The sequence below is a fragment of the Aplysia californica genome, unplaced genomic scaffold (assembly GCF_000002075.1).
Source record: "Aplysia californica isolate F4 #8 unplaced genomic scaffold, AplCal3.0 scaffold00148, whole genome shotgun sequence".
NCBI classification, from domain to species: domain Eukaryota; kingdom Metazoa; phylum Mollusca; class Gastropoda; order Aplysiida; family Aplysiidae; genus Aplysia; species Aplysia californica.
The window spans coordinates 725,229-736,866 of record NW_004797418.1 but is presented as its reverse complement, the minus strand read 5'-3'; the positions used below and the strand labels follow the sequence as shown (position 1 = coordinate 736,866).

At 42.0% G+C, this 11,638-nt stretch overlaps 1 protein-coding gene across 1 annotated transcript in view; it reads right to left on the bottom strand.

Annotated features, from left to right (window-relative positions):
- LOC101846958 overlaps positions 1-11,288 on the bottom strand; it is a gene marked incomplete in the record, with an annotated part of 21,484 nt that extends 10,196 nt beyond the window's left edge. The window contains 2 exon segments of the mRNA XM_013081846.1: positions 5,623-5,683; positions 10,669-11,288. Of these exon segments, the coding sequence (XP_012937300.1) occupies positions 5,623-5,672 (50 nt within the window).
- Positions 11,289-11,638: the final 350 nt, after the last annotated feature.

Genomic DNA, 11,638 nt, shown 5'->3' with positions numbered 1-11,638 from the left:
CATCATCATCATCATCATCATCATCATCATCATCCTCCAGTGCCAGATCTGCGACAGACATAGGCGATCCTGGTTTTCCGTTCGTTCCTTTGCTCAGATGCTCTTACAAAAGCTATGTTTCCATGATCTTTCCCTGTTACCCATTTGTCTAGGTTCCCTAATTAGGTGCTCTGCTGTAGGCCGATGTTTTCCGAAAGAGAGAATGGAAATGGGGGGGAGGGCGAATCAGGGGTCAGGGAAGGAGGGTCAGGAGGGGAGTAAGAATCGTGTACACAGAATTCCATTGAAACGTTCTTGACAAGAAATATCAATGATAAATGTGGTTAAAATAATTGATGAAAATTGAATAAGTTTAGAGTCCCTATCAACACTATAAGGTTATTTAAGAGGCGGGACCTCCAAGTTTAACGTCCATCTTCGAAAGGACCACAAATAGGAATTTTGTGTAAAGTGCGTTTTCCAAGGACACAACGCTCAAACCCCCCAAACTCGCAATCTTACGATTACGAGTCGTGTAGCCCAACCACTAGGTTACCGACACCACTTAAATGTTGAAAGTTGCAAACCATTGGTTTAAATAAAAAGCTCACTTAATGAGTCGTTTCTATAAAGGGATATCGTGAGTCAACAAAATGAGAGGAACAGCTAATAAAAATGTCATTGTAGCATTTGCCTAGAAAAAAATGCCGTCTTCCAAAGTGGGCGATTCTCGTAGGTAGTTAAGATTTTAAATTGTTTTGCACAACTTGGCCTAAGTAGTTATTATATAGTCCAAACGAAACTTGAAAATGTAATCACCCAATCATCGTGCTATATAGTCTTGCACTACTTACTCATGCGCATACCAATTTAAAGCTGAATAAATTCTGCATCTTCTGACTTATTAATATTTCATCTATGTTAAGAGACGCTCGAGATATGGTCACTCAAAATTGACTTTATAAAACCGGGCTTGGCAAAATTGTGCGAAATCAAAGAAACGTAAAAGTGTGCAGGCGGGTATATTTAGGTACATCAGCATTAGTGGAATTGACATATATTAAATATCAAATCATCATCATCAATGTCTTTTACCCATGGCAGGGTATAGGCCACAAACAAACCCCTTCCATTTGTCTCTGTCCTGTGCCATCTTCCAAGCTTGCTCCAAGTGAGCTTCATCTCTCTCTTGTCCGCTGGACTTGCTTAAGGTGTTCCCCATCCATCGCCACTTTCATAGTCCTATCTCCACTTCTATATCCTTTTGTCCTGTCCTTTCCCCACAGCTCTTCATTTCCCACTCTATCCTGCCACTTAATTCTTAGAATACTCCTCATATATTGTTCTGTTGATGAAAGTCTGGACTTTATTCAGTACTGTCTTTGTTGTCTTCCAAGTTTTGCAGCAGTAAAGGAGCACAGGCTTGACGTCGTGTGTTACTATCGTATCCATACGACGTGGGGAACTCTATGCCACCACTTTCCAAAGAGGAAGATGACTCGTTAATTCGATCCGTACGCTTTGCATAGCAGTCTGACGAAAAGATTTTCTTAGAAATACTGAGTTTCAAAGAAATCTTCGCACTAGAAGTATTCTAAAATGTGAAGAATACAACCCTGAGGTTACAAAATGACCCCAGGGCGTACGGATAGGGTTAAAAAGTCGAATCTTGGTGCGTAGTGAGATGTTGATTGCTTTCCAGACTTTTGATAATTGATCGAATGCTGATATTGCCTAGGCGGTTCTTGCTTTAACACCTGCCTCAGTTCCACCGTTACCATCGATGACACTTCCAATGTAGGCAAAGGAGTCCACTTCTTCCAGTTGAGTGTCTTCCACTGTCACAGCAGGGCTTGAAACTTTTCCTAGTTTCACTTTTTCGACCTGTCTGGATGTATACATGTACATAGGCCAACACTCCTTGATAGCCTGTTGAATTCCTTGTTTGTTTCTTGTTTCTGAACATGTGTGTGAGAGAGCAGTGCAAGATTATCGGCGAAGTCCAAGTCGTTTAGCTGCTGCCAAGGGATCGCTTCTTTCATGACCCAGTCAATTGCCAATGTGAAGAGAAAAAATGAGAGCAAGCATCCTCGTCGCACTCCTGTCTGTACCTGCAATGGTTCTGAGAATTGTTCCATCATAGGTGGCCTTTACAAGCTTGGTGATTTTGTCAGGTATTCCATAATGTCGCATGAGTTTCCACATAGATTCCCTGTCCACACTGTCAAACGCCTTTTCATAATCAATGAAGTTGACCACGAGTGGTGAATTCCATTCTAGCGATTGCTCAACAATGATGCGTAGAGTAGTGATCTGGTCCACACATTATCGGTTTTGCAGAATCCTGCCTGGTTTCCTCGGAGCTTCTTGTCTGTTGCCTGCTTGATTCTCTGTATCCTGTTAAAGTCTTTCCCAGGTATGGACAGGAGTGTGTTAATGCCTCTGTAGTTACAATTGCTGAGTTTCCCTTCTTTGTCAGCTTGATTAGGTGGCCTTCTTTCCAGTCTGATGGTATTTCCTTCTCTTGACAAAACTTTTCAAATAGAGCACAGAGAATGTTCACTGATGTATTTTTATCTGCCCTAAGGGGTTTCGGTTGTGTAAGGTCGGGACCAGCTGCCGTGATGGACTTCAGTGATGTTATAGCTGCAGAAATTTCCTCTCTCATGGTTCCGTAACTATTGGGAGGTCATTTCTGGCTTGAAGAATTTCTGGTTGGTTATCTGGAGGTAGTCTGTTCAAGAGTTGATCGAAGAGTTTTCTCCATTGGTTAAGTTGCCCCTCTGGGTTGAAGATAGTCTTTCCCTCTTCGTCTTTCACTGGTAGATTGGGCTTGCTGAACCTACCTGAAAGAGTTTTTTTGGTGTACAATCCGCAAGTGTCCGTTTGTTGCTGCTTTCTCTGCCTTTTCGGCAAGACCATTCAGATGGGTATTGTTGTCCTTTTTGATAGAATTCTTTACCGCCCAGTTTACTTCGGTGTACTCTTGTTGAGCAGCGAGTTTCTCACTTCGGGAACGGCTGTTGTTGACTTGGGCCTAAAGCTCTCTTTTTCTTTTGACTTTGTCTAGAGAGTCCTGTGAAATCCATTTATTCCTGGTGTTGTCTTTGGATCCTAGGGTGCTCTAGCAAGTTGTATTTACTGCCTCTTTTTGTCTTGTCCCAGTGTTTGTTTACTTCACATTCATCCAGATCTTGAAGGGCTTGAAATCTGTTCTTCAGTTCCAACTTGAACTCTTTCTTCTTTACTGAGTTTTTCAGAAGGCTCACTTCATACTTTAGACGACTTCCAGTTGTGACTTGTACATGCCTTCTCAGTTTCAGTTTCACCTTTCCAAGGATCAAATGGTGGTCAGAGGCGACGTCTACTTCTCGTAAGACTCGGACGTCCTCCTGTGAGCGTCTAAACTTTCGGGAGATGCAAAAATGGTAAATCTGGTTTTCCGTTGTTCCGTCCGGGGAGACCCAAGTGGCCCTTTGAATCCTTTTATGTGGTAAGATTGTTCCTCCAATAACCAAGTTGATGAATGTGCAGTAGTTTTGGAATCTTTCTCCGTTCTCATTTGCCTCTCCTAATCCATGTCTCCCCATGATTTCCTCACAGGTCCAAATCTACCTTTATATTTAGGTCTCCCATGACAATGTTGATGTCCTTACCTGGAAGTTTGTTGATCACACTTTGCAGGTGGTTGTAGAAGTCATTTTTATTCTCCTCTTATGCATCATTGGTTGGAGCATACACTTGTATGATGTTCATGTTTATGACCTTCTTCCTACCATCTCTTTCCTTGAGTTCTTTCTTAGTTCCAGATGAGGCCATGATGATCCTTGGACCGTGCGCTCCCAAGCCCTTGAATGCTTTTTAAACGTTGTTTTGGATATGACCATCCCTACTCCTTCCTTGTGTGGTCTATCAATGTCATTTCCTGAATAAATGAACCCCCCCCCCTGTTCATTCGCTTTTGCCCAGCCTAGTTCAAGTGGGTCTCGCTGATTCCCCGTATGTGTAGTAAATGTCAAATGAAAAGATCATATGGTTGTCTCTGCAAAGAACAGCATCTTCTGGTGATATTTTAAAACATATTGGAGAACAGCAGTCACAAGTAGCACACAAAACCTGGACTTAACATCACAGGTGCTCATTAGTATTATTTTGTTTTTGTTTAGGAGTTATTGGTTTTGTGTAGAGCACGAAACCTTTTTTTCCCCGTGGACTGTGTTTGTTAAATGTGGACATAATCATCTGTCAGTGTGGAACAGAGGCCACGAAACTGCCATGGTTTTGTGTGGTCTGGGATGGAATTAACAAAACGTCCTCGTGAGAATCACCGGATGGCCTGGTTTTGTGGACTACATCGCGCAAGTGTTGAAACGTCATGTCTTACCTTTATTTTCGTTATGGTGTCATTCAAGTAGACATCCCCATACATAACAAATCACTCTCTCGCAGGGCCAATGCCACTAGACAATTATTGGGAAACCAAATCAAAGCAACGTTGAAGTGGTCACCAGTAAATAGCCCCGATATAATGAATCCTATATGTATGTGAAGTCCCATGAAACAACAGCTGAAGAAAAGCGACTTTACTCCAAGTTCAGACCCTTTGTTTGCAACTCTCAGTAATATTTGGGATGAAATGACAGATAAGTATGTCCAAAATGTAACAGAATTGATGCCCAAATAGGGTTGTGCACTACACAAAACCAATGGTTCCTAAGCAAAATAACAGTGAGCCCATTTATTGTTAAATCCATGTTTTGGGTGGTATCTGTGATTGCTCTCTCTTCGTGAATACAACATACACGCTCGAAGACAATTTTACCCTTCCTTGATTTCGCACAATTTTGCCAAGCCTGATTTTTTTAAAGGTCATTTTTAAGTGACCATATCCCAGTCGTCTCTTAACATAGATTAATTATTAAGGTATCATATTACGCAGAATTTATTTAGCTTTAAATTGGTATGCTGCGTGAATGAGTAGTGCAAGGCTATAACAGATGATATGGTGATTACACTTTCAAGTTTCTTTTGGACGCCACTGTAGTCATAGTATAGTTTAGTGGCGTTATAGAAACTGTTATGGTCATGTAAGAGTCGGGTTACGTGTAGTAGTACTTACTAGTACTTAGAAAGATTTAGAGTTTAAAAGAAAAGGTTGGGGGTTAAAGAAGACATTTTTACGCTGCCACTAATTCAAATATAATAGTCTAGAAAGTGTGCCGAGTCAAAGCAGTCTGGCGCTCCGCCATTGCGCGAGTTTGATTCCTGTGAGGAGAGAATTTCTCGAGTATCTCGAGATTTTTCTTGTTTTGTGTGTGTTTTTGTTGGGACATTGCACTATGGAAAATACAACAATCAAACAAGCACAAAGAGGTTATACTCGTTTTTAGTAACAGAGTTCGTGGCAGTGATGTCCTCCCCATAAACGAACGTGGGCTGCGTGTGCCCACCCTGGGTGGTCTTAGGAGAGGGGCAGGGTGCTGTTTAATATACTAAAGCTCGTGGGGTGAGGGGTGGAGACTGAGATTGTTCATGTAAATGGGGACACGCTGGCTATGCCGATGAGGGTAAGAAGGCTCCCATGTCTGACACATGTGACCTCACTGCTGATAACTTCTTCGAACAAACATCGTAGAGACTTACCTTAAACAAAGGAACACAACAAGAACGAAGGTGTCCGTGACTCTCGCCATGATCTGTATTTCTGTGGGTGAGAAAGACAGTAGAGAAGGTATTTAATATTATCTTAAGTGGACAATAAGTCATTTGAAAAAGGATGGGCATACTCTCTCTTTCTCTCTCTCTCTCTCTCTCTCTCTCTCTCTCTCTCTCTCTCTCTCTCTCTCTCTCTCATACACGTACACTCCCCCCCCCTCTCTCTCTCACACACATACACCCACCCCCACCCCCCCCCCACACACAAACACACTCTCAAAAACAAACACACATGCACATCGTGAATACAGTATGGACATGAGAGTGAGAATGAAAGAGGAGAGAGGGAGTGAGAGTGAATGAGAGAGAGAGAGAGAGAGAGAGAGAGAGAGAGAGAGAGAGAGAGAGAGAGAGAGGGGGGGGGGGGCAGAAACAGAGAAAGCGACGTGCAGCCTGCAATTTTAATCAGAGGCCTCCAGACGTTTATAATAATACGATTGTATTAGGGTGGTATGGTAGACTTCATTTCTCAAGGCAAAAACAGAACTCGAAGCGAAATATGATATCTTTAAGCAAACAGTGGAGTTGAATATTTTTCCTTAGACCATACACCTTTATGTCCACCTCTTTTTGCTGTCTATCCAAACTTCGATATGAAGCGAGCGGACCATGGGCTTCTAAATGAAAGGTAAAACACCAGTCTCGTAAAAAGCATATTATTATGCGTGCGAAACTTGCCCCCCCCCCTCCCCTTTTCAGCTCCTGATTTAGTAAAATGTTGCACCGACGTCTGTGGTGTGGCGGTAAGACGCTTTCTTGTCACACGAAGGAGACAAGAATTCGATTCCCAATTGAGGTGGGGAGAATATATATCCAGCATTTCGGTCTTTCGGCTGTGATGTTGTATGCCTCTCCGCCAAATTAACCCTGACAGACCGGGTCGGATGCCTGCCTCCTAAATGATTTAAACTGTGTCGACAGAGGCGTTAAAAACATACAAATGTTGCACTCCATAATGAACCGAAATCACGCTGGAGTGCCCGATCTAGGATAATATCGTTATACAATTTGCAAATCTATGACGCAAACATTTTAACCACCTTCCACGCTCCTTCCCCCGGTAGCTAGCTTTCTGACATGGCGGTGTTTACTCTTCGTTTTTCTTTGATTTGTTTTGTTTTGTCACGTTGATCAGTGGGTTTTTTTTCCTCACGCATAATATTATGCAAGCTAACTGGGTGTACATTCCTTTTGCACCGGGGTTCTGACTAATAGAATGTTTTACATTGGGTGCTTTGCCACATATATTTATTTTTGAAGTTCTTAGCGCACACGATCACGCACACGATCACGCACACGATCACGCACACGATCACGCACCAGTAAGGTAATTCCACGAGAAATGAAACTACAAAGGTACTAGTAATGCAGAGTTGATGACCTGCTGATAAAATCCTAATGATGGAGCCATTCTTTGTCTCTTGCATGTTTATTTTTTCGTTAAAGTTAACTTTCCTCTAACCAGAAAAATGCACGTTCATGTTACCATATTCCGAGAATTACACAGCTCTATCTGCTCAATACCAAGTTAAGTTTGAGAAATTTAACGTAAAAAAGTTGTTGAGTTTTACAACATAATTATACTTTTTTGAATGCAATTCTTGGAACATCTTGATAAAGACTCCAACTGATCTTTCGATTTTGGAAGAGAAGATAGAACAGAACCTTTATATTATTGGTTTCAGGTCTCATGGTCTAATAAGTAACTCAAAACGACCAAAAATATCAGACAGAACTTTGTAGTTCTTAAGAGGTGCTGTGTAACTGCGAACGCCCTAAACGCTCTTGTTTGTTTGTTTGTTTAGTATAGGGTTTTACGGCGCTCGCAACTGCATAAGGTCATATGAGCGCGCGGGACACACCTAATACTTTTTCTTTGGTAGGAAATTTTGAATTTTGCCCGGGTGGCGGCCGAAGCCTACTCTTATCGATTTTAGACCACCAAGGGATCTTTAACGTGCGCAACTTGCCCACGGGCACTCCGAGATTTTTCGCCCTTGTCCGAGAAGGCTAGGTGTAGATCTTTCCTACCAGAAGATCAGGGATGTGGTAGAAAGACAGCTGTAAGAAGGAGTCAAGGAGTAACAGTAGAAAGGCTGCAGAAAGAGTCAGGAGCCCAGAGGAGGGGGTAAGGGGCAGAAAGAGGAGACGAAAGCAGACGACAGAATATTGCCAGAGAGCAGGAAAGGAGGTGAAAGGAGACAATTTTAGAGAAGAAAATTTTTCGGTCGCTACCCGGATTCGAACCCGGGACCTTTGAATGAGAGGCCAACACCTTAACCTCTAGGCTACGAGAGCCCACTAAACGCTCTTACTAAGCTAAGCTATTTTTTTAAAAGGCACTTTTGGAGTTAACAATTTTTTTTTCAGCAAGTCTACCACTGCAGTTCCTTTTTTTCGGGGAATGACATAGCAGCGTTTGCTCAGCAGGTGAGACCACAGTCTGGTGTGGCAGTTCTGCGCTTATCGCTGTCTCAAGCAGAAGGCACGAGTTCGATTCTCGTGTAAGGAGAATTTTTATGGAGTATCTCATTCTTTTTCCTGGGACGCTTTGTCCCTCTCAGATCGGGTTTGCCCTGATAGGTAAGTTCGAACCCTGCCATCTAAATGATGAAAAGTTGGGTCGATAAAGACGAGAAATCTGCATTGATTTTGCATTGTTGGTTTTGGGGGTGTTTTTTAGCTGGTGATAAGACAGTGGAAACTAAGTTAGGATTTTGAAAGGATCATCAGGAGTTTCTGAGAAGAAAGGAAAGTGTTGTGTATGACTACGAGGGTAAGGGCCTCACGAAGATGCATTTCAAGTTGTTAAGAAGCCGGTAATCGTCGTCGTCATCATCATCATCATCATCATCATCATCATCATCATCATCATCATCATCATCAACACATTAAGGTTTAGCACTCCCCTCAGCTTTTCTCAGCTCGTGCCTGGAGAAGGCTACTAGTCGAAACATCGAACCTGTATTGTGGAAAAAATAATCTGGCTGGAGAGAGAGAGTGAGAGAGAGAGAGGGAGAGAGAGAGAGAGAGAGAGAGAGAGAGAGATAGATAGATAGAGAGAGAGAGAGAGAGAGAGAGAGAGACGTCGTTGGATTGCCTCTGTAAAGGACACCCAGAGCCCACAACCTGACCCTCCACGTTACTCGACCAGCAGCAAACAGACATGTGTCTATCTCCGCGACACTGAACCAACAGTGTCAGCGGAAGGAAACATTTAAAGTTGAAGTAAGATATTGATCTCAGTTGAGTTCCTCTTCGTTAATGCATAATGAAAAGGTAAGGGGAATAACCCCCACCCCCAACAACCCCCCCCAAAAAAAAAAATCCTCTCACAAATGGCTCAGCGTTAATAATAACATTCAAATTTCTCAGTTGTTGTACCACACACAGAGACACGCATACATCCGCAAGCAAACACACAGCACACAAACATACATGCATACACACACACACACACACACACACACATACACACGCACACACACACACACACACACACACACACACACACACACACACATACACACACACACACACACACACACACACACCTCTGGGATCGGAATAAGTATGGTGCGGGTGTGCCGTGGTAGCCATGAAGGCCACCCCGTGTCACTCTGACATGTACGGCTACAGAGGCACCAGGAAAGTTATGACAGTGTCTAGCAAGTCGACCGTGAATATTGCAATGATCGAATAAAGTATAAAAAGGGGGGGGAAAACGCCACCCAATAGCAATCTGAGATGCCTTTCGAAAAACTTTGAACTTCACAAAAAGAGACAAGATGAGAAAAAAGAGTGTCATAAATCAAGTTTGCTCGATTCCCTACTAAGAATACATACAGGGTGATAAAAAGAAAAAAAACAACAAAAAACAGCAACAACCAAAAAACAACTGCACAACGTTTTTTGTTAATATTTTCCTCCACACAGAAGTTTTGAGTTTCAAATTTGTTCACAACATTTGGACGTCAAAAGGAATTTGTCTGATATTCACTTTAGATAAATCTACTAAAGAGTTTTGACAAGTAAATAAACAACCCATTTTCTGCTATGTCTCCATTTTTGTAGCATGACGCACTAGTTCGCATTAGGCCGACCACTGAAAATCCCAAAGATTGCGCCATATTGCAAACTACAGGAAGTCTAACGGGCCAACAGAAGTTTGCAGATAGTTTTTATCTTGTTTCCGAGTGCGCATTAAATGTATCTCATTCTAGACAGTCGCGGACATTGCAATTCACGCCAAATGACGCAACTGGCACGTTGATATCATTAATTAAGAAAGATGCAATCAATTGTTCCACCGTGTCAGATTTCTCATTTTTAAACCAGAGAGTTGAAAACATTAAAACTTACACGAATAAGACGTAGACTTTACCAGAACGCCATTTTGAGACGTTTTGGCATTGGTCATATGAAATATACACAATTTTCAAATAATTAAAACCTTAACTACTGGCGTTCGTGGAGTAGCGGTTAGGCGCCTCGCTTCACCGTAGCACGCAGAAGACCCGAGTTCGATTTCCGTGTGAGGAGAAATTTTCACGAGTACCTCGGTCTCTCTGTAAGGATTTTGTATCATTCTTATCCTGGGTTAGCCTTGGCAGGCAGGTCGAAGTCCGCCTCTTAAATAATTTTAAAATTGTGTTGATGGGGACGTGGAATAGTACATAAAAAACTCTCACTGAATTGTCTCTTTACATCGTAAACCCATCTAACACTGCAGGTCTTTTGCTAAGTAAATTTTCTTGATTATGTAGTCTGATAATTTGGTAAACATTCACACTTAAATTGCACTTCATTCAAAGAAATTGAAATTTATAAAAAGTGCGAAGAAGTTTATCCTGTATTCTTTGTTGTTTTTATTTTGAAACTATGTGACGTGAACGTACAACTTAAAGTTAAAAGCATCAATACATACATGAATATGAATGAAAGTATCAAGGCTATGTTGAAAATTATACTTACATTAAAACACCTCCAAACGTGCGAACAAAATTTCACAATTAATTGTAAAATAAGTCACAGAATGTTTTCAACAGAGAGCAACAAAGTGTCCCTTTTTTCACTGATCAAAATAATATTTCGTTTATCACTTCAAGTAAGGTAGATCAAAACAGAGGATGCTGAGAGGAAACGTGACTCAATCAAACTGATTTATTAAATAAATTCGTCTTGCGCTTGTGCTTCAGTGAAGATAACGATATTGCACTCTTGTGTCAAGGAGCGGGCCTAAAAAAAAAAAAAAACGTTTAGCTGAAAGGCAACTGAGAACGCACTTCTGTGTTTGATCATGCACGGCCAAGAAGAACCTGTTCCGCCAGCTTTCAAGCTAAGGCCCATTCATGCGGGTTATTTTTAGATATTATGTTTAAAATGTCTCACCATGGCGGGGGAGGGTGCTCGCTATGACGTCAGTTGACGCCCAGAACTCCAGTTTAGACAACGAGGTGTACACACCCTTAACGACGTCACTGTTGGAAGCTTTTTGATTTTCAATTCAGTTCACTTTTATTAGGCCTCCAGGCGGCTTGTGTTATTAAGATGGTTGGATATAGGGTTTGTAGTGGGTGTGGTTATTTTGTCATATCGTGATGTCTCCCTGAGAACTGGTTATTTTTCAAAAGACATCGCTATAAAGTGGCGTCACGATGCAATTTGTGACTCCTTGAACCGTGAACATATTATTTTCCCAAACAACAGCGGTTCTTTTCATTCTCTAATGATGGGGTTTTTTTGTTTGTTTTTTCACCATCGACACAGATTTAAACCATTTAGGAGACAGGCTTCCGACTGTGCTTGTCAGGGTCAACCCGGGCAGAAAGAGATGCATGGCAGTAGAAAGACCAAGATAATCGATATGGCATCGTGAATCGAACTCGGGTCTCCTGTGTTGGGCAGTGAAGCGCCTAACTGCTACACCACAGACGCCGGTATT